This window comes from Hirundo rustica, chromosome 4, assembly GCF_015227805.2.
Source record: "Hirundo rustica isolate bHirRus1 chromosome 4, bHirRus1.pri.v3, whole genome shotgun sequence".
In the NCBI taxonomy this organism is placed as follows: Eukaryota; Metazoa; Chordata; class Aves; order Passeriformes; family Hirundinidae; genus Hirundo; species Hirundo rustica.
Window position 1 is genome coordinate 36,612,986 of NC_053453.1, and position 24,081 is coordinate 36,637,066.

At 37.1% G+C, this 24,081-nt stretch overlaps 1 protein-coding gene across 1 annotated transcript in view; it reads left to right on the forward strand.

Annotated features, from left to right (window-relative positions):
- The window catches only part of LGR5 (leucine rich repeat containing G protein-coupled receptor 5), a 100,236-nt gene that overhangs the window by 59,605 nt on the left and 16,550 nt on the right, over window positions 1-24,081 (forward strand). The window contains exons 5-14 of the mRNA XM_040061939.2: window positions 10,528-10,743; window positions 13,103-13,174; window positions 15,540-15,608; window positions 18,104-18,175; window positions 18,991-19,062; window positions 19,172-19,240; window positions 19,370-19,441; window positions 22,511-22,576; window positions 22,774-22,845; window positions 23,683-23,754. Coding sequence (XP_039917873.1) covers window positions 10,528-10,743; window positions 13,103-13,174; window positions 15,540-15,608; window positions 18,104-18,175; window positions 18,991-19,062; window positions 19,172-19,240; window positions 19,370-19,441; window positions 22,511-22,576; window positions 22,774-22,845; window positions 23,683-23,754 — 852 coding nt within the window. The remainder of the gene's footprint in view (window positions 1-10,527; window positions 10,744-13,102; window positions 13,175-15,539; window positions 15,609-18,103; window positions 18,176-18,990; window positions 19,063-19,171; window positions 19,241-19,369; window positions 19,442-22,510; window positions 22,577-22,773; window positions 22,846-23,682; window positions 23,755-24,081) is intronic.

Sequence of the window (24,081 nt, forward strand, 5' to 3'; positions counted from 1 at the left end):
CCCTTTTTTTTTTTTTTTCATTTTGTGTAATTTTTTTCTTTTTAAGCAGTATGAAAAACAGTAGTAACTCATGAAACAATGTGTACTAGAAGATGTTCAGTTACATTCTGTGCTTCAGGCAGGCCTCTGTATTTATAGTTCTTGGCGGTCCGTGCTGACTCAATCCACAAGCTTCAGTTTTAATAGAACTCCTGCCAGAACTGCTAGACTAAGAGTGAAGATTGGCTGCTTTGTGGTGTGAATGAAATTATTTTGGTGTGCTTCTGCCCTATAAGAATGGTTGTACCAGGTTGGGCTAAAAGCTGACCTAGCCCAGCATCCAGCCTGCAATAACAGATGCCAAAGCAAAACAAGATGGTGCAGCAAAGTGTATAATACTGCTTTGGCAAACTCTTCTGGCAGCCAGAGATTTGCAGTCAGGGACTCACTGAGTCTAAAGTGGCTTTGATATCTCAAGAGTTTTCTTCTAAGTGTTTGTGCAATTGCATTTTGAACCAGTGAAACATTCATGATTTTTTTGTGACAGCATGTCTGCTGATCAGCTAGCTTGTGTAGCATGGTGAGGTACCTTCTGATATTTACTTGGAACTTTTCACCACATTTGATGTTCTTTGCAGCATCAGGAGAAAGTGAAAGCAGCAGTTCTGTATTCATGTACATTGAGTTTATATACATCCCCTGTATCTCCATTAGTCAGTTTTTCAGATGTAGTCTGTTAGGATTGTCTCTCATGTGAAAGCTATTCCATTTCTCTGTCATCCTTGTCATGTTACTGAACTTGTTTTTGGTTCTCATGTATTTGTTCTAAGATGAGTGAAGGAGGGACGAGCATGTTTACAGCATGTTTGACGTACTTGTGTACCATGGGTTTATAGAGGGAAGAAATAGATGGGTTTTTGTTTGCTTTCCTCCTAATTCAAAACTTTGTTTCGTTGAATTTTTTTAACCTTTACTGAATGCTGAGCTGTTATTTTCATTCTTATTGCCGTTGCAAGGCCTCTTTCTAGCCTGTTAGTAGCTTCTCAAGAACTTGTCCTGTAAAGTTGAATTGCCTTTACCCTCAATGCCTCGCTTTACACCTATCTATATGGAACTTCATCTGCCATGAACAAGCGTTCAGGCACTTTGGCATCAGGAGTTTCTTCTGCTGCACTTGCAGTTCATATTTTGAAACCACAGATGTTTTTGCTGTCTAAATACAGGTTGTGTTAAATTGAGTTAGTTTCTGAACTACCCACAAAATTGTATTTTCACCTGATAGAAAAAAAATTTAGAAAATTTTCTAAAGGAGCTACTGATTTTGAATCTGCGGTATGAAATATCTAGTTGACTGAAAATCATTTTCCTAAAACTTTACAAGATCTGAATAGAGAATTCAATCTGGAAGTTCAACTAGCTTTCACAAGAAATGTTTCTACACTGTGTACTGATCACCAATATCACAGGTAAAAGTCTTAACACTGACAAAGATAGAATGAGCATCTGTACCAATCTGGTTAAAGTTGAGATGTTGGTTGGTTGAGAAATGTGTTATGTTGAAAATACTATTCTTTTTTGTGTAGGTAAAGAAGTTCCACCAGAAGGTTAACTCATTTTGTATACATTTTGTTCAGCCAAAATCTGAAGACCAGAATTAATTAAATTAGTTTATTTTCAGAAAAATCATGTAATCTGTGTATAACTTAACACTACACAGACACACTTTATACTGTAATAGCTTCCATGTTCTTATGCTTGTCTTGAACTACATTTGCCTCCTTAATATACAAAGCATTTGTTAAGGTTTCTGAAGGTGAAACACCCCTAAGAATTAATTATCTTATAATTGTTATTTGGTCAGTGCCTTTTTTCTTTATTGACCAGACACAGACAGAAATATCTCAGCCGTATACTTTTGAGGTTACAGTTCTTTCCTTTGATCTTTGAAAAAGTCATGAGAAAATGCTGGTCTAGTGACTATATTAGGTTTTGTTTCTGCTAAACAAACAAAAAAATCTTGCTGAGATCACATCACTCTATACACATTCTGGACCAAAACATGATAAGCCAAGCCAACAAGAGCTCCTTTGTTACTCTGAAAGAGATTGTTGAATTTTCAGTACAGTTTCTAAACAAAATGACAGTCTCACTCAGGCTTTGTTGCAAATATTTTTTTCCTTGGATGAAGAAGTTGAAGAAGTAAACTGGAGTTTGTGCAGTGTATTTAAAGGACTGAATTAAAGCAGAGGGAGAATAGGAATGGTCAGTAGAAACCTTTAGACAGCTGCCTAGCAGACCCAAGAGGGAATGATACGGGTTTGTACAGAAAAACTACTATCACCTGAAAAACGATCACTGGCAAAAGAAATCTCTTTGAGGAAAAGAAAACTATTATTCTTTTGTTTGCTTAAAAGGGGTTGTGCCTGCCAGATAAAAGTGTGCACAGATTCAATTTCTTGTTTCATATAGTCTAGGAATTTTCTGCTCACAAGGTTGTTTTGCATTGGTTTCTGATTTACAATAGGAATTATTTCTTGAAACCTTTTTAATGGCAGGAGTCTTTTCAAGAGTGTAATTAAGAGGTTAAAAGCCTTCTCAAAAGGAGTTTCTATAAGATAACAACTTCTTCTATTTATTATGTTTAGGTCTGCAGGTAGCATGATTTCTCAAAGCCTCATTAACCCTTTGCTTTGAGTTAGCATATATACAGGGGGAAAAAAAGCTGGTGATGGGACTCAGATCTCTTCCTTTTGTGGTTTTACTAAAGAAAGGCAGTCATGCAGAGGGGCAAACCATAGCAACTGCCTTGATACCTTAATCAATGTGATGAGGATTATGTTAAAATCCTTTTTATAGATGTATCTGTGTCTAATTGCGCATGTGAGCACAATATGTACATATGCACACACTAATATTCCACGTCCACTCATAATGCAAATTCATCACAAATCTTTGCATCCAGGGTATTTCTGGATGATATGCTCACCCTATTACCCAGTTCCAGGCTAAAAAATGACATTATAGGTGTCAATATTGATAGAACCATTAACTGATGTTAAATGGCTTGTCGTACAGAGAACAAGAGCTGATGTGTTGCAGGAACAGGCAACAATTTCTTCCATTTTATTGACCAACTTGTTCTATTGCCAGTATGTAGAGTGGTGTGACAGGTTTGAGTGACAAATATTCATAAATTTCTCAAGGCTTCACTTACCTTTAGATCAATCTTATTCAGACAGCAGATATTACTCAATAATTAATATAAAATGAGAAATAGGGACAAAGATTAACCAAAAACACATAAGATTTGTGAATATCACCTTTGACAGGAAAAATATATGAGAAATCCTTAACAAATTACTTTTTTTTTCTGTCACTGAAACAAAAAAATAAGATTGAACAATATTAAAATATTCTCCCATTTTATAAGCCTTGTAGTTCAGTAGTCAAAATCAGCAATGTGCTGCTTTGATTAATAAATGAGTTCAGCTACCAGAGCTTTGGCAATGTTTGCGTAGAACTCTAGTTCCCTATATGGCAGAAGAATTAAGGAAGTAACGAGCACATGCTGATTTTGAGATGTGGTTTTGAGCAGAAGGGTATATGCGTTATTGTATAGATTATAATTTTCCTCTGAAATCTAGTGTGAACACAAATTATTCAGATTGCTAGTCTTAACAATTCAAATGGCATTTATTTCTGTCAAACACAAAAGAGTGTGAAGATGCCTTGATTGCAAGGGAGGAACACTCAATCACTGATGTGTCTCAACTTAGTACCTGGCAGCAGGGTTCAGAGTCACTTGAATGCTCTCATCCCTATTAGCCACCTTGAGCAAATGTATTTCTTTAGAATAGACTATAAGCAGGAAATCTCTGAGTTTTGTGTTTCACACATCATCAATATCTCCATTCTGTGTTTAAATCAAGAAAATTTTTAGTGACTTTTAATATATATATATGTATAGTTCCCAAACTTTCTACATAGGTATATTGATATGTTTTTAAGTGTCATTTTTAATTAGCAGCTTATTTTCTGTTGAACTTTTTTCATTTAATGCAGATATTTGTTTAAATAGGTATCTTTGTTTCTCTAGTACAATCATATTGGTTTAAATTACACCCTTTATATACCAGAATTGACATATAATTTCAGTATTTTTGAACAGGGATTGTTCAAAAACTTGCAATGACATATCAAAAACATTTTTTTACTTTTTTTCTGAACTTTTTTTTTAATATGTTAAGATATATTTTATATTACTAGCCACTGAAAAGTTGCAGATCTCCATTTTCAAATGTTGCTAAACAAAAAAGGAAAGGGAAATTGGCATTGCAGATGGAAAAGCAATGCTTCTGCTATTCTTTTATTGGAATTATTGTAACACAACACTTTGCAATGAATTCTATAGATGAAGCTTCATTCCATTTACTTTCTTGTTTAGACGTCACTGTTAATAAGCAGCTCTTACTGCACAAATAGACACACAAATAGTCAGAATTAAAAACAGGTCCGGTGCTATCTCACTGCCCATGCCACACCAGTCATGAAGAACATTTCAAAGCAAGCATTATTTACTGTATCACCTGCTCTCATTCCTGTGAAATTTAAAGGACTTTTACTTTGATAGTGGAAAATAGGGCAGAAGACGATATAGCCCACAAAGCACTTTAAACAGTTGACAAATGGAAAAAATAAACTATCTCTTCTCCCTTAACAACCTGCAAAGCTGCAATTTAGTGAAGCAAATTAATTGGACTTTACAAGTAACAATGAAGTAGTATCAATGAAATTTTTTAGAATTTTCCAACATAATTTGTAGATTTCATATATTTTATTTATAAAGTATTTCAGTATTTGTAGACCACCTGATGGTGACACCAGGTTTTGCACAAAATATTACTTAGAATTCATCTCAGATGTTCTAAGTAGTTGCCCGTCTGGAACAGGTCAGCAAATGGATTTTTCATCATCTCCCTACTCCCCCACTCCCCAAATGTTTGACATTTCAAGAAAAGTTTCCATGCTTAGCCCAAACAAGCACTGGAAGACTTTGAGGACAAAGAGTTCTGAAATTCTTCCAGTTCAGGCTTAAAATTAAGAATCTGCTTCTATTTTTTTTTTTTCTCCCTCAGAAGTGTTAAATTTGAACAATTATTTTCCACCTTGATCATTCTGTTTATAATCCTGATTTTTAGTTGAAAGACCAAACAACTTTGATGAAGTTATATTCTCTCCAGAGAACTGTTTTCATGAAAAGACAGGAACCTTAGTTGTGGTTTTCCATTATAATGAAGGCTACAGAAGGTATTATACTTCTTAAGAAATCTGGTACTTCAACAGGTACCCACAGAGGTACCAGAGGAGGAATTTCCCACATTTGAAATTGAGATTGTTTGTACCCATGCAGGTGTCTACACATACACAAAGACATCTCAAAACTCGCTGTTGCAGTCTCCTTGTTTTATTGCACAGCTTTACCATCCTGGGACTGCTACAGCAAGGGATCTGGGCAACAGAAGAGTGACTGAAACATCAAGCAGTAGTACAGTATCAGACCACTGCTCTCAGTCACAGACATTTTTCTGCATTCATAACCAAGGGGAGGAAGGTAGAGGTGCAAGGTTACCTAAAAAGCATTTGCTACTATTTTTATGGGCAGTCCCTAACTCGACCAGCCAGATGCTCTCAAAGTGGGGTGCAAAGAAACTGTATTAGATTGGCAGTTCCAGGCCACCAGATGACGTTTTTTTTCATCCAACAGAAGGTACTAGGCTCTGACTCTTTCCTGTCTTAAGAGTAATTTCAACAGAGAGAGGATTTATCACATCTCTAAGACAAGACAGATTTCTCAAACTCAGAACTGCTGAGTCAGAAATCATCCTGCATGGTTGAAGCCCATCAGGATATGTGGGAGGCCGGGAAGCTGCTGTTGGAGTGTTCAGCAGTACAGGGACTTACACCAGATTTCCAGTCAGGTCCTGGGGGCCATACAGTGGTATGCTGTGGTAATCACAACCAGCCAAGCAAAGCAGGCAGTGCTTCAGAGCGCTCCCAGGCTCTGGCCATGGCTGCCCGCTCGGCTGTGCTGTTACCAGGGTCCCTGGCACACTTTTGACCCATGCCAAATAACATTGCCCTGAACTGGAGAATGAATTCCTGGGGTTCATCTGGTAGATGACATGCCCCTGGGACTGTCCCCAGCAGGTGACACCTTGCTTGGGAGTTTAGGAGAGGTTACTCTGAGCCATTTGGCTGAGGACTTGTGAGTGTTCCCAGACACATCAAACACACCTATCTATCTGTGGGGTCATGATCTGAATCTGCAGCCAGATTCCTGGGATAACCCAACAACTGCTAGCCCCTGCTTTTTCCTGGTTGTGGGGATTGAAAATGCCGAGTATCAGTGCCAAGCTTTGTATAAACAGCAGTGCAGTTGGCTTCTTGTCTGTATGCAGTGTGATAGCACCCATCATCTTGAATGCAGGGTTACCAGTACCCCTGAGCAGCACATCTGGATGTGAAGAGAAACACTACAGACTGAGAAACTCACAGGAGTGTGGAAGCCTCCTCATGTAAAACTGAGCAGTGGGACAGAAACAAATGCTCCTGAACTATGACTTAGGATTTGTCTTTTTTGGTCTTCTTGTTTCTATGCAGGGTTCTTTCTATCAGTCCTGTAAAAGTGAGATGTGAGAACTGATGGACTGTTGGGTTGTACTTAAGCTTTTTACAATGGTCCCAGCATTTTCCCCTGTGGACTGAAGGGGATATCCTGCTTAAAAAAACAGGTTTGAAAAACATGGCTTACAAAAGCCAGCTCTATTTTTATTACATCCACCTTTTGAAGCTAGTTTAGATGTCACTTGCCATTACTTAAATGAGACTTTATTCAATCCTGTGAACAAACCCTTGAGAGGGTCTGTTTGCTGACACGCTAACAAAGATGGTGGGGTGCAAGTGACAGACACTCTCTTGGCCTTTATGCCCTCCCCAGACAGGCCCTGTCCATAACCCCTTGCCTATCATTGCTCCATAATTCATGGAGAGACTTGACTGAGGCTCCTTGAATAACAGAGCTGAGTCAGGAGAAGAGAAAGGTGATATGAGAGGGAAAAGTACACTCCTTCTTTAATCCACCGTGCCTAAAATCAGTCTTTCTGTGTCCCCACTTCTCTGCCTCCCCTACCTGTTACCTACAGTCCCATTTCCTTTGGTTTTACCTCTCCTGCTTTAAACTTGAGCATCAAAAGAAACACGTTATCCTTGACTTCTCTACCCATCTTTGTGGCTTCCATCTTCAGTCCTTTAATTGTGTTCTGGCCCTCATCCATTCAAGATGAGGCAATCCATGTAATAGCTGTTCATTTCAGATGGAAAAATGGCTTGTGAGAAAACTCCTTCCTGATCTGCTATCTAGCATTTGATTTAAACCTGAATGAATGAGCAAGGCACTTCAAGAAGATATTAAGGAAATTCTTGATTGTGAGATACACCCAGGTTGTAGCTGGTAATACAGAAAATGGGGAAAAATATTTTATTTATTTATTTATTTATTTATTCCCTTAGAAACCTACCACTGGCATGAAACTTAGCTTCCATTCATATTAAATTGATTTAAAAATGCAAATCAAATATTTTTCAAACATCTGCCTTTGTCTGTACCAATAAATGAGGTTTTCATTCTACATGAACAATATCTTTTCATAATTCATGCACATGGTCACAGAATTCACAGTGTGTCACAGGAAATACTAGTGGGTTACAGTCCACATACCTCAAGCATTTGCTTTGAAAGGTTTAGACATTTTAAGCAAGTTCATGGTGAATTTCATAGTGGCTGCTTTATTTACATGCTGCCTATCAGAAGAGATCAAGTATTTCTGTTTCCCTAAATTAGCTCTCTGTGGAATATAATAGCAGCTTTCAAACTCACCACATGTTATCTACATATATTTTCAGTTATAAATAGGGTCATGTTTGTGAGTTAATGGGTTTAGTTCTCAAAGTGCCAAAACTTTGATCAACACATGTAAAACAATTGGCTGAAAAGGGTGATTTTGATCAGTCCTTTATACATCAGTGTGCATTACCTACAGTATGACAGGAAACATAACCACTACTGAAACCTTTTAATATCTGCAAGAGGGAAAACGGTGCTTGGAAATTTAAAAAAGATTAGATAACAAAAGAGCACTTGAGGCAGTACTTCTTAAAAGTACTTGCAGGATACGTAATACAGTTACAGAACCTGAAGCACAAATCACTGTAGCTTTTTTGTTTCTTCCAAGCTTTATTTAAACAATATTCAACTATCTCAGATTTCATTTACAGTACAGCAGTTCTGTTTTTCTTTCTGTTCTGTGGGTTTTGTTTACATAGCCAATGGTGGGTTTATATTTGGAAACTTCAGGTATTAAAAAGAAAAAATCAGTTCCTTGATTTGCTACGAAATATTGGTAAGATAAAAATCCCGGTCTCACTGACGAGAACAGAAGTATTGCCATTTCAGCCACAGGGTCACATACAAACAAGTAACTGTTGGCTTCTCCACACAGCCAGGCATCCTGTGAGTGACTCCTGCGGAGCAAGCAGGGACATCAGGGCTGTGCAGGCAGGCTTCCTATTGAACAAGATGTTAACTGCAATACTGCAGCACATGTAGTTTGAATAAAGCCTCCATTCTTTAATCAGTGAAACTGTCAAACTAAGGCAACTGTAACTTCTTAGTTTACATACAAGCATCACCCTGGGAAGAAATTTACTTCTGAACACAAAAAAACCTCATCTACTCATTCAAATTATACCTTATTTGAAAACACAGGCACAACATCGTTGTTGCCTGGGGAAAGGAGGAAGAACAACATGAGTATTTCTAAACATTTCCAGCCTTACCCATTTGTTGACAGACCACTGAGTTATTTTGGAAGCTCTGTCTCTGCTGCCTGACATGTCAGTTATTATATTGAAAATTTAATTGTACAAGGGCTTTGACACTGAACCTTATAAATTTGTTCCAACTGACCTTGTCTCAGTTATTTGCCAGCCTGGCACGGAGCCTTAGCAGTCATTATTTGTTCTCATGCAGTAGGTAGGGCCAGCATGGAACAGGAGATAGAATGGACCTGACATTTTACATGGCTGTAAATGAGGAAGCAGATTTAAATAAAGAGATTAGTATGCCCACCATAAAGAATATTGCATTTCTCTCAAATAGACTGAATTTAGGTTGTACAGAATTATTTCTTTATACCCCAGGTGTGGTTGTTTGTTCTGTAGTATTTTCAAACATCTATTTAAATTTATTTCTGTTTTACAATTGGTTACTCCTCTCTAAACATTTAATGAAAAATTTTAGAGCACAGCATTCATCTTATGGAAAAGTTTTAAGTCACCACAACCAATAAAGCAGAAAAAGTATTGGGACCCACATATTCAGCTGTGTGTTTCAGAACACACAGTTTCAGAAATCTGAAGTGCGCTTTTAAATCTTTCCCTGGAAGAATCAAAATGAAAAAGCAAAACACAGCAAAAACAAAAGCCAGTAAGTAGATGACATTATATTTGTAGCACTGCATCTGAAAAAGGTTCGTTGGATTTAATCCTTAATTGCACAAGTGTGAGAATAAAGCAAATAAAGCATGACCTGCAGACTCTGCAAAGGTACAACGTGTGGTTGAGCTCCCTCTGTTGGCTCTGGAGAAACTGAAGTGCATTTAATAACTTCTTATTCATCACAAATCCATCACATTGACAATACTAATCTCTAGGTAAAAAACATTACATTACAAAGTTCCACTGCTATAAATACGTGAACTTCAGTTCTCATAAGAATCATTATGATAAACAGTATTTGCACTGAAACAGGCTCCCCAGAGAAGTGCTCTCAACAACAAGCCTGACAGAGTTCAGGAAGCGTTTGGACAATGCTCTTGGACACATGATACGACTCTTGGGGATGGTCCTGTGCAGGGCCAGGAGTGAGACTCGGTGATCTTTGTGGGTCCCTTCCAACACAGCTTATTCTGTGATTCTGTAGCTCTGTAATATTTAAGAAAAGGTAAATCAGGAACCTCCAGAGACTCAGAAGTGAGTTCTATTTATGGGTCTTGAAATGGGTGTTTAGCATATGGAAATCCAAATTATCTTTCAGCTCAGTGGTGTGTAGGTTCTGGAAGAGAATCTCTGGATGAGTTTCTTGCACTTTTTTTGTTCAATAGTTTGAAACAATTGCAAAAGGAAACAAAGTCATACCTGGTCTTTAGAGAGACTCTGCTCAAAAGTGATCAGTGTGTGCTCTCAGTGAGTTGATGGCTCCAAAGGAGAGCTGTCTCTGCAGAGTTAGCTGAGTCAAGCAGATGTGTAAACATGATTTGAGATCTCAAGGATGAGGCTGCAAGCAGGGTGGGAAGGTAGAATCTCCAGGAAAACTGGGAGTGGCAACCCATGTCCGTCCTGTGGGGTTATGTTCATAGTGATAACTTCTTACAGCCATTGTGCAAAGCCACTTTCCTTGAAGTCAATTTTCTCTGTTTCTTTTTCTCCTAGGCGTCTGGATGCCAACCACATCAACTATGTACCCCCCAACTGCTTCAATGGCTTGGTCTCCCTTAGACACCTGTGGCTAGACGATAATTCCTTGACAGAAATCCCTGTCCAAGCTTTTAGGAGTTTACCAGCACTTCAGGCAATGACATTGGCGCTGAATAAAATTCATTACATACCAGACTATGCCTTTGGAAACCTCTCCAGTTTGGTAGTTCTGTAAGTTTTATTGATTGCTTTTTATAAACAACATCTTCTTGCAGGGCTTTGGCCTCTTGGAGAAACAGATTTTATTGCATCCTTTGTACAGTTTGACTAGCATTTGCTAAACTACTTGTTTTGATCTAGCTTAGAAGTTTCCATCTCAATAAAAAAATATTCAAGCAAATTAGAAAATCACCCAATCTGGTCAGCAAAACAAACAGGAAGGGATACATTGTGTGCTGTCTAAGATTGAAAGAGGGAAGATTAGAAACAGGAAATGAATGGAAATCTTTCTGGGGGACTTGGAAAGAATGCCATCCAGTAGAAAAAATATGCATTTCCTGTCATAGAAAGTATATGTAGTTCTATATTTGGTTATGTTTGCATACCGGTTCAACTAACTGAAACATGCACAGCTGGCACCAAAATCTGGAAGGCATACTATGAATCACGGTTTCAGCTTCTTATCTTCTTGGAATGTACAAAGTGGGAAAAGCTAGACTGGCTGGTGAAACTTAAGTGGAGAAGTAATTTCTGGATGCTTTGGAAAACATTAGCATTATTAAAGGGATAATTATATGGTGAAGATTTACAGGCAGTCAGAAACCATGGTCTTAAGTACACCACTAAGCATGTTGTAGCATACTCTAGCCCCAGTGTAAGCACTGAACCTGGCACACATCAGGGTTCTTCACTGACAGCTGTGGTCACTATCTCTGCCTCCTTGGGGTCCCAAAAATGGGGATTAACAGCGGACTGGTGCTGCAAAACCTTTGCCTTTTCTTTACATTGAATATCAATCCCATTCAAGTTAAAGAATGGATGGACTTGTGATTTGATTGACCTTCTAGACCTATATCAGCAATGGAAAAGACAAGAGGTTGTCTTGAACATTTTTCTCTAGACCCCTGCCAGAAATGTAGTGGTAAGAGGACAGTTAAATGCAGGAGAAAATAATTTCTTCTCATGCTATGCTTGCTTCTGCTCTGTTAGGTTTCCTTATTTAAGCTCTGCCTTGCTTATTTCTAATCATCTGGGCTTTATAGTGATTAATAATTTAATTATTCATCACAACCTACAACAGCTGATGGTTTTGGCTCATCAAAATCTTTGTGTGTGGTTCTGCTTTCATTGGGTTGCTACTCTATACAGTATGGCATATTTTCAACACAGTGCAAAAGTGCATGGTCAATTGGAGCAGGTCAAGACATTTATAATTAAAGATCCAAACACAACTGCAATTTGAAGATGCATTCTTCACGCTAACTAAAACATTAAAGGTCAGAGTAATCATTAAAAATATAGAGTTGGTTAGGTTTCTTCCTAGAAAAGGAAAAACCCAGAGAAAAGTTTTAGTTTGCTGTCTGAATCCCTGCCTTTCATGGACAGGTAGACTTAATTTCTCTAGGTTCTGCAGAGCATTCAGAGGGCTTCTGATCTTTAACAATATTTTCAGACTATAATCAAGGGCTGGGCAGCCAGTCATTCACAGCCTTTCTTTTCTCTTAAAGCTCTTCTCCCTTAGTTTCCCTCCACTACAGGGGTAGGATTTTGAGGAAAAAATAAAAGGAAAAATATGGGGAAAATGCATTATTTTTAAATTAAATGACCTGAAGTGTCTACAAGTTGAATCTACTCACATTAATGAGCTTCACTCAGAGTGGTTTTTTTCCATGTCAGTCTAAAAGATAGAAATGGGCAGAACTCAGAGTCTTGAGATAGGGTGGGAGTAGGGGGGTAGATTTGGTTACAATATATAAAAATTACTTTCAATTGCTAAATATTTTAGGAAGTAGTTATTGATCTTCATAATTTCAAAGAAATGCAAGTTACAGCACTTCTAAGATTACTTAGTCTACTCATCTCAGGGAAGCTACAACTTTTTGTTATGACTTTGTGTCATTTTGCGTTCTGCAAGCCTAATGCCCCTTACCTGTCTGATGTGTAACCAGTCTCCTCAGTGGCTGCTCTTTTGGGCCATACCCTCTAACACCCTCTGAATATACATCTTCCAAATATGCACCTCACACCCCACACACAGATTTAAGACATGTTACTTATGTAATTAGCTATCATTGAGAATATGTCTATTCATTATGGAAACCCTGGCCTGGAACTACAGGATGTAACACTTTTGAACAATCAAGGTGGTTTTAAAACAGATCACCTCTGTGACACGAAATGGAGAGGTATTGGGAGAATGGGTGGAGGGTGGTAGAGGTGCCTCCTATACATGCTCTTGCAAAAGCATGATTGCATATAATCAATGCTTGCCTGAAAATAAGTTAATTTTGCTTTAACCATCAGAATGTTTTACTTTAGTCCACTGTATGCAGTGTGCTTTCCTGACTGAATGCTTAATGTTCCCCTGCAGACATCTCCATAACAATAGAATCTATTCCCTGGGAAAGAAATGCTTTGATGGGCTCCACAGCCTAGAGACATTGTGAGTTGACCTCTTATTTGTTTCTTTTTTTTAGAGTGTTTTCATTAATATTCTGAAAGAATAAAAATAGCCCAAAAGCCAAATGTGGGTTTGGGCTTGCATAATCGCTACAGCATCTAAGTGATAGTTCACAATGACTCTATGTAGTAAATCCTATTTTTGACTATAAAATTAGTTTGCCTTTTTAATAAGCATTGTCAATTGATAAATTGTTTGAAAGAGGGTTGAAAACTGTGTTGAGCATAGAAAAAGAAGTGACTATTCATGAACTTATGGTTGCCTAGTATTTTTTTGTCTTGTTCAATCAATAAAGCTAATAGCTAGATTGGGAAGCTGTCACAGTGAAAAGCTTTAACATAAAGAAACTGTCTTACCTTAGAGCAGAGTTATAAAATTAGATGGGTTTATTTTTTATACCTGGAAAAAGCAAAAGGTTTAGGTAGTCAAATTAGTCACGTGCTTTACAAGTGGGAGAAATGTTTCCATTATATCCAAGTTCTTGTTTTTTGAGAGTTCTCATAAAAAATAGCACTGGTAAAGACTGAAACTTTCTCAAGTTTTCACTGTAATTCTGTTTAGACCAATTCAAGTTTTCTTGAGTTTTCTAGCAAAAAAATATTCTACATAAAATACCAAACACGAAGAGAGTGCTAATGGTTAGCAGAAATTATTTTGCTACAGTTAGTCAAATACAGATGTTGTCCGCTGGGGTCATCCAGACCCCGGAAATGCCACAGGGACAGTAAAACTTTGCATGTGCTTCCTCCTGCACCTGCTGCAATCAGCTGCATTGTTTTCAGTGATTTTGGATGTTTTACTCAACCAGGACAGAGGTTAAAAACCCATTTATGAGAAACAAATAGTTTCAGACACGGATATTTCTAGTCTAAAGGTGACTGTTTGCTTTCCCATCCACAAACATGTGTACTGCCCACTTTCATCTTTCATTAAGATTAGGAAGCAAGGAGGTTTGGACTTCTTTGGGTTTTTTATCACCAGTTTGATTGCATTGGTCCCTTGCCACTGAGTTGCAATTTTACAATTTGGACTTTTAGCCGCCTGTGAGTTGCGAGGAAGTCTCTCTGTGTAACACCGGAAAGGGGGACAGGAAAGGAAGAAGGAAAATATAATGGTTTGGTTTGTTTATTTAAGTGATATTCACATGGCACTTGGTCACAAATGGGGAAAAACAGAACAATGGAATAAGTAATTGCAAACCCAGTTCCAGCCACCTGGCATGAGAGAGATGAAAACACAGAGGACAGTCACAAACCTGGGAATAAATGTAGGTGCAGCCACTTCCCTGCAACAGGACAGTGTCACTTGCCTCAAGCACAGTAATTGCATAATGTATAGACCAGTTCCCAGATAGTCTCAAGATAATCTGAAGAGATCTTGCTGTAAATGATGGACGCCAGCTTTAAGATAATTTGTTTGCATTGAGGCGTAGGTCTGGAAATCACATATCACTAGAGGGCAAAACCAAACGGTACATGCCTGTAATCTCTTTTTGTCAATAAACTGGAGAGATTTACAAGCAGGAAGGAAAGCCTTGTTGAGTTCAGACAGCAGTTTCCTGCCTGCATTACTTCAGCCTGATACTATTTCAATTTCAATCTGTTGTAAACTGTGGCTTGGGTTTTGCCTGCTTAAAAAGGCTTTGGCTCCAATTTTTCAGACTATTTTCCTCCAAAACATTGCCAGACAGCATCACAGTAAACTGGCATATCTCAATTTTAGTTTCAGCCATCTCCTAAATGCTAATAGATACATATGTCATGCTGAGGGCATGAAGTAGGATTATAATCCATTCAGCCTACCAGAATAAAGTCTAATTACTGCTGCAGCATGAGCATTTCTTAAAGCAGAGGTCACTACTGTAGCTACACTATCACTTTTACAATTTGTGTGTTAGTATTCTCTTGACTGTTGTCAAGTCTTAAAATTAGCAATACAGTTAGAAATCTTCATAGAGAAATGTATTATACATGTAAAGCGCAGATCACCAAAGTCATTGAATATTCTTTTGAAAGATTTTTTTCCCTGTTAATACTTTAATGTAATGCAAAGGATGGGCAATTTATAAAACAGCAAATCCCTTAGTAGTACTCAAATTTACTTACATTTTTTTGTTACAGAATAGCTGAAGTGTAACTAAAAATAGAATGATGATAAAAAGTAGGAACAATAATGTGCTCTAAATAGACTTTGATGGAAAATATCCATACTTTTGAGGATTTCCTGTCTTTTTGCTCTATGTATTTCTTCAATGCGTAGAAGAAGATAGTTCATTACAAATGCCAGCAATGCTATGTTATCTGTTATGCAGTGCATAACTGAAATAATAAAATCTATTTTCATACAGAGATTTAAATTACAACAGTCTGGACGAGTTCCCCACTGCTATCAGGACACTAACAAACCTAAAAGAACTGTAAGTACTGAGCTCGTATTAGGAAGAAGGATGTTTTGTCTAGTTTAATTTTTCTTTTTAAGGCTGGTGATTTTATCAGTAATCCTTAAAAACTGATATCCAAGAAAAAAACCAATAAGCATGCCAACATACATAAAAAAAAGATTTTTCAGTGTTCAGTTTAGACCATTCAAGCTCTGACAACTGCCTTGCACAGTGGGTCTTTTCCAGGAACTTCCTCTCTGGAATGCAGTAAATAACAAACACAATTAATTGACTTTTAGTTCCAAAGACAAGAGTTATATTTTGCAAACTACCCAAGATATTAGTCTTCTAGCTAAGAAGGCATGGCATCTTTATTAGTCCATCAGGTTTAATTAAATTTTACCAACTTCCCTCCCTCACCGCTATTAAATTAGAGCAATTTCTTTTCAATATATATAGTCAGTTCTTTGTATTATGTGAATAAAACACTTTTGTACGCACAGGCGTAGTTTGCGTCAAGAAAATCAACAATGAAATTAAATTATTCAAATTTATTTTGAAAATCGGTTGAATTATTTAAAAATCATTAAATTACATTCACACATCATGCACACAATGTACACATTAATGCATATGTTCACAATTCTTTCCATTTGATTTATTTACCATGTTAGTGGTACTATCAGCATAGATTTTTGACAAAAATAAGTAATCACATACTAGTTGTACATGGTTGTACCCCTGTTACATCACAAACTGAACTAAAAACCAATTTTAAGTAGCCGCCTGAGGTTTTTTGCAGAGCAGGTACCCCCAGATACTGTGGACTCCTGCTCAGCACCCCCAGTGTTGCCAGAATGCAGCTCTGAAAAAGGTAGCAGGACTATGAGTTTCACAGCCCAAACATTCTCAGCTGCTGTTTAGGCCGTAAAATAATTGGTATGAAATCCAGTGACCTCAAAGGATCACCTTTTTGATAACCTCTGGAGTCAGTAGCTGAAAATGGGTAATTCAATTAGCACCAAATGCACCAGCAAACTCCCTGATGTACCTGTGTTATGTACTGGCCCCGCAGGATTTCACCTGACTATCAGCTACGTGCAAGAAACATTTGGGGTCTGAAATGGCAACCTGACATCCCAAATCCAGCACAGATCATGAGACCATGCGGTTCCATGCTTTGTGTGGGACCTGGCAGCTGATCTTATAAGGATGCGATGCCTTCCACAGACCCACACGGGAGCCCAACCCCACAGAGACCCCAGTGCTCACTGCAGGGCCACCTTAGTAAGGGTGTTTCTGGGTGGGACCTTGTGTCTCTCTCAGAGTTTGTGTCTGGGCTGAAAACACAAACTGTGACCTTTCTGTGCACAGCTAGTAGCAGATTTGCTCTGGGAGGTAGTCATGCCATCTCCTTGGTTTTTTTCTGCCATGCAAGGCATCCCATTCAAAACCAATCTGTTTACTGGTTCTAGATGAGATGCTCATTTTGCTTAAGGTCTGCATGTAAAACCTTGCTCTGTAGCTCGTCACCAGTAGCACAGTGCCTAAACAACTGAAACCAATAGTGTGGGACCTGTTCAAGTAATGGCCAAGTGTGCTTGCATCAGTGAACAATTGGAGGCTTAGTAATGCATAAATTTAAGCTGCGAAGCCTTCTTCATACCCGACTGAACTAATTGGAGTTTCCCACACAAATCATCATTGTTCTTTTGAAATCTTAGTTGTTCCTTTTGTTTTTCACAATGGAGAATTACTCATATGAATGAAATCCAGTAATGAGACAACGATTTGGCTCCCTATTCAGCAGGCACAACTACATTTTGTTTGTGTCCATATTTAAAATATCTCAACAAAAAGGTGGTTGTGGGAGGATCAGTATTACAATATAGTGTATAAAATAATTTCCTTGATAAACTCCTGCCATCCAGCAAAAGAAATAGTTGCAGTTTAACAAGCACAGGGAGAAATATATTGCTATATTTCTATATATTTTATATAGAAATATAGCAATATATAAATATAGCTGTATATTGCTACTGAATTATTAATATCTAACTATTGATGTTCTTGGTGCATAAACGTGTATATTTACATTATATCTATATACATACATGCATATGCTCTGAATTTTAAAATGCCATTTTAAAGTTTACTTCATCTGAATGGTTTTGTTCATTCAGAGAAGTGCAGATTTTCAGCAATTTTGCTGTCTCTTCTCTTCTCTTCTCTTCTCTTCTCTTCTCTTCTCTTCTCTTCTCTTCTCTTCTCTTCTCTTCTCTTCCCCTCTCTTTTCTTCTCTTTTCTTTTCTTTTTTTTTTCTTTTGCTTTTTTCAGTTCTGTCTTGTTCCAGAAAACAAGGATAAATCTTTACATACTGACACTTTTCTTATCAAAAAAAAAAAAAAAAAAAAAAAAAAAAAAAAAAAATCACTGTGCATTGTGAATACAGACTGAGTCTTCACTTTTTGTTTTGTTTTTTTCTTTCTTTCTTTATTTTTCTTACTGTATAAATGTTTTTTTCTTTGTAGGGGATTTCATAGCAATAACATCAAGTCAATACCTGAGCGTGCATTTGTGGGTAATCCTTCACTTATTACAATGTAAGTAATAAGAATTTTTCAATGACTCCTTGTATTAGAGAATGTAGAACTAAGTATCATATTTGTGGCTAATTGTCACATAGCTTTTCTTGTGAGTACACTTTGTAGCACATCATCATGGATGCAAACAAGCTCATATCTTTCCACCTCCATGGAAAGAATGGCAGTATTCAAGCCCTGTTTAGGGGAAGTAAACAGTGGTCTCTAGCCTTTGACTTTTTATTTGAATGGTTACTTCTAAATCTCTTAGCATTACTGGCAATGTGAAAGCTGGTAAAAATTGCTATTGATGGACTCCGGTCTGAATTCCCATCGTCTTACATGACAATGCACTTAATGGACAGCTTCAAATTTAAAAATTGCAAAATAACTGTAAGATAAATAATGACTCATCTTGAGTAATATTCCATGAGCAAAAGCAGCATGACTTCAAAAGGGCAAGGGAACCTCTTCTGAATAGGGGTAGTTCTGACTTCTTCATGTGCTATCCTTAAATTTGTCTCAGGTCACAACAAAATTCTTCCTAAGTGAAATTTTGTCTTTGCAAACCTGGGAGGAAGAGAGAATATTTTGTTGACTGGCTTCTGGCATTAAAACAGGAAAACACTGACTACTTGAATACTCAAAATGTGACATGTGGCTGGTGAATATAGATTAGAGGGTGAGAAAAGCCCAGAAGTTCACCCCTACCACAACCAGAGGGGCACAGTCTGTGATCCATCATACAGAGTTTTCTCATTTGTTTATAGTATAATAATATATTTACAATATTTTAAAATATTTTTCATTAAATGTCTTCTTATCCTTTTTTCCAGACATTTTTATGATAACCCTATCCAGCTCGTTGGAAAATCTGCTTTTCAACACTTACCAGAACTAAGAACTCTGTATGTGTTTACTTTTTATTTTAGTTTTCTTTTTATATTGCAATACTAGAGTTGTCCCACGGTTTCATCACTGTAATTTTATTGAAATTGTTGGGTTTTTTAATTGTAGGACTTTAAATGGTGCTTCACAGTTAACAGAGTTTCCTGATCTGACAGGGACTACAAGCCTGGAGAGCTTGTAAGTGCTAGAGAAGTATTTTTGCTTTGTTTTATTTTCTTGTATAATGACTAATTGTAAAGAATGTCCTAAAAAATTTTGGGGTTCAGTCTTCAAAAACTATTTTTTTTTCATAAATTCTTTCAACAGGACACTCACAGGAGCACAGATCACCTCTCTCCCCAAATCAGCTTGTGACCAGTTACCTAATCTCCAAGTGCTGTACGTTTCAGTAAGATTATTAACATGCATTAATGCAAGAGATTAATAGACAAATCAAACTATTATCATTTCAAAATTACCCAATTACTGCTATTTCTGTCTGTCTTAGGAATTCAGGTCAGGGAGTTGGCTCCTGTGTTATTAAATAAATTTACAACGCATTTAGCAATCGGGATTTCCCGTACATTGGGAAATGAGAAAGATAATTACTTAGCATATTTTTAGGAAAAGATAAAGAGGTTCTTGATTTTGTTTTTAAAGAGACAGAACTGCCTTATTTTCATTCATTCTGTCTCTCCTTCAGTAGTTTGGGATTTTTTTCTCACTAAGGCAAATAATTCATTAAAGTGAATAGAAAATATAAATAAGGATGCCATTTTTGAGTGCTTGTTATGCTCCTCTTTTAGTTTCTTTACCAACCAGACATAAGTAGCTGACTGAAATTTTAAAAGACTATTCTTTGACATAGCTGGGCATATTTGGTATACTAAACATACAATATTATTTTAGCTTGGAAATTTCCTTGGAAATTGCTTAATCACTAACAAAAGTAATCATTGTGTCCACTTCTTTGAGAATGAGCCAAGAGCACTTTCCTCTGTGTATTACATCACTAGGAATCTATTTGGTATTAATTCTCTGGCCATCATTGAAATAGCATTAATTATAATGCATTGTTTGAATACCAAAGCGAATGTCAAGAACATGTCCAGAAAAAGTTAAGTTTTAGTTAATAGATCAATATAATCATTTCCAGAATGATAAAAGACAGTCTGCTGCCAGAAAAAAATCCACACACAGCATTAAGTTTAAATATGTCCTGTAACATTCAAAAACAACAAATAACCTCAAAACAGAGGGCAAACAAATAATACAGCAATTAATAACTTACATAGTTCATAGTAGAGTAGGACTGTCCATTGGAAATTCACATTTTTAGAGTATTACCCTATACTATTAGAGCTGATACTTAAAAAAGGAGCGAACTGATTTATTGGCAGTTTCAAGTACTCAAGAGCTGCTTTTTTCCCATTGCTGTCAGACTGGAACAAGCCTGCTGAGTCCCCATTTCAGTTTGCACATCAGTTCTGGCTGTGCCATGGAGGTTAATGGTGCCCTGAACCCACCCACGCCTTGCTTGGAGACTGTGACCTTGCGGGGACTCCCTGGCTCGGACACACTCACAAACAATACAAGTGCACACATGGCTTTGAAAGGCAATTTGTGCATCCTACTGAGCCACCAGTAGGTCCAAGTGTGGATTAATGTACATGAGGCTCCCTGGGTGTGTGTACACCTGCAGTAAAAGTGTATGTGAGAACAGGGTCCCAGCGGCCCTCTGGGCGGCTGCCTTCAGCACAGATGGGGTGCACCTCAAGACACAAAACAAAACCACTGGCCTTCTGCTGCTGCCAAGAGCCTCATGTATGAAGAAAGTGGGGAAAAATACCTTAAAAATAAACAAATAAAATATTTCCTAGAGTTCTGGTAGAAACTAGGGGGAGAAGGGTCTCAGGTTCAGAAGTATTTTCCATATGTGAGGAGGGAGTGTCAGTATGTACAAAATTCAAACTGGTAATATATTTTTAAGAAGACCTAAGTGATAAAACTGTGGATGACAGAATAGCCAGTGTCAGCCAGACATACAAAACATCATTTACCTTGGCCTAAAAGCCTCTAGCTCACTTGAACCCTCCCCTGTAATGTCTGATTTGGGCCACTGTATACCTTTCTTTTGTACACAAAACATAACACACAGACATACATACATGCACTAAAACAAAACAAAACAAAAACAAACAAACAAACAAACAAAAACAAAACAAAAAAAAAATCACCACCCACCAAACATATTGATTTTTTTTTTTGTACAGAGTAAAATCAGAGTAGAATACCTTAAAGACACACACAGTCATTACTTGCGCTACTTCCACTAATCAAATATAAAATAGTCCAAATGCCCCTGTCGGAACAATAACAGTGAAAATGCAGATGTACCGGGGCATTAAATAGGTCAAAATGAACCAGTTTTAGAGTATTTGACAAGTGAGAAGAATTTCACAAAGTAAAAAGTGAATCTCATTCATATGATAATACTGGATAACTGTGAAAAATGACATTTTTTCTAATTCTAGGCCTAAGCTTTTTTCTCTGTTCTTTTCACATGCAAATTTCCCATTTAGTTTTCCCTGAGCAACACGCACAGACACACACATATATATACATATATACACATATATACACATATATACATACACATATATACATATACATATATACATACATACATACACACATACATACATATATATGGGATGAGATTCTTGGGTGGTGGGGACTGGTGTTTGGTTCCTTTTTTTTTTTTTTTTCCCCCCTTCAGTTTCTGAAAATTGCCTGGGCTTGGTTTTGATTAGTTATATTATACTGTAAATCAGTCCAGATGTTTCAGTTATTCTGTAATTTGTTGAGTTTGGGCTCAAGTCTTTTTAAGTTGTTTCCCCCCATGTAGTGATTGATTTCAAAGTTATTTCCAATATTTTTTGACCATTTCCCTCAGTTATAAGATGTAGCAGTCTAAGGATCAGAGGCAATACTGCTTAATTAAAAGTGTTGAATGGGAAGCTGATTGTGATTCCTATCAGAAAAATACAGGATCTTCTCTGAGAAAATATGAGTATGTATGCCTAGTAGATTATTTTAAATTGTTTAAATATTAATCAGAATTTAAACATGATAAATATGAAGTCTGTGATATAAATCCAGATAGCCAATATCATTGCTGTAAAACACTCAGCAGAAGTCTACACTTCAGGCAGGAAATCTGCAGACAATGCAAGGAATTTGCAAATGTGGATATAGAGTTAATATATCTTGCCTTCTCCCCTCCTCTCTACTCTTCAGAAATCAAAATGTGACAGATGAGAAATAAATGAGTTTGTACTCTTTTATTCTTCTGTGACTGTGGATAAAACTAAATTATTTTTAATTGAGCATGAAGGTACACAATGAAAGCTATTTTTCTTTTAATGTTCCTTTGATGTTAATCTATTTGTTTCTTGTATAATTCAGAGATCTGTCTTATAACCTGCTGGAAGATTTACCCTGTTTTACTGCATGTAAAAAACTGCAAAAAATGTAAGTTTTAAACCACTCTAAAAAGCTTAAAAAGAAGCATTTATATGTGTTTGAGTGTAATTAACTTGGTTATTGCTGGCCTATTTGACGTACCCCAGATACACTTTATTGAAGTGGATCATAAGCACAATCTAAAACACCCCTAAGTGCTTTCCAAGTGTCTTTTGAAACTGAGGAGATCCTTATTGCTATTTCAGTGACTTGCATCACAATGAAATCGCTGAAATCAAAGCAGACACGTTTCGGCAGCTGGCTGCTCTTCGGTCTCTGTGAGTACCCCCTAACAGACATTCACACAGGTTCTCAAAAACATGGGCTGTATAATGTCTGCTCGTGATGTACGCCAAGAGATCCTTACTTCAGTTGTTCCTCACTATGATCTTTCACTGTGAGCTCATAACGGTAAAAGGAAAGCAAATGTGAATTTTAGCATCCGCAGCAATGAATTAAAATATATAAGCTTAGAGCCGTAAAAACTGTCGCTTCTAAATGTTTCTGATGGAAGAGGAGAGAATTCCTGAGCCAGAGCTGGTATCTGTTGGCAGGGTCACATTATAATCAGCTCTAGGGGAAATCTTTTTACAGAGAACAGCGTCTTAAGATGTGGAGTCCAGTCATGTGCATGTTTCCAGTTTTCACACAGACTCGTGCTGGAGGACTGATTTTGTCAAGAAATTACTCATGGTTGTAATTTTTTGAAGAATTGAAGCCATACATTTTTTTAAGTTACTTTCAGTCCTTTTGACTTTTTGGGGTGGTAAAAATTGACATTAGGGAGTTAAGCCTATTGACCATGGGTTTGCTGTTCTTAGTCATATGAAAGAATTTCATATAACCCACCCTTTTTTCTGCTGCCTTAGGAGATTGTGAAGCAGACTGAAATGCCTTGGGCTGTGGCAGGCATTTTAAGTTGTCAGTTTAATAATACCACAACTGACTAACAAAAAAATGAAAAAAATACTTTGCACTATGAGATAGGCAGGAGCTTATTGAAAATATTGGCATGTAATTGATACTTTTTTAATATTTGGGCCTCCTAATCAAGTGTTTGAAAACTTCCATATTGACTCAGTGGGTATGCAATTTTCTACTCTCTTTTCTTGTAGGGATTTAGCTTGGAACAAAATTAAAATTATTCACCCCAATGCCTTTTCCTCTCTACCATCTCTGATCAAACTGTAAGTATTTGAATATCTTACACATTCAGTTTTTGCATTTTTCTTGCAAGAGCATACAGAAGTTTAATAACTTGGTGCCTGAGCAGAAATTGAGGGTTTCTCTATTCTAATCATCTGGCCTGTTGAATCCATATCTAAATGTCTGCTTTCTTGCACTTCCCCAATTCATGTAGGTATTACAGCAAAGCTGCATCACTGTGTAGTGATTTGGGGTCCATGAAGATTATCAGTGCATCAATTTATTAGCAGTTAATCTGCTGTAGCAGTAGTGAATATTTCCTGTTAGTTGTGTCCAGGCCTCAGGAACTGGATTAAAAATTAAATAAG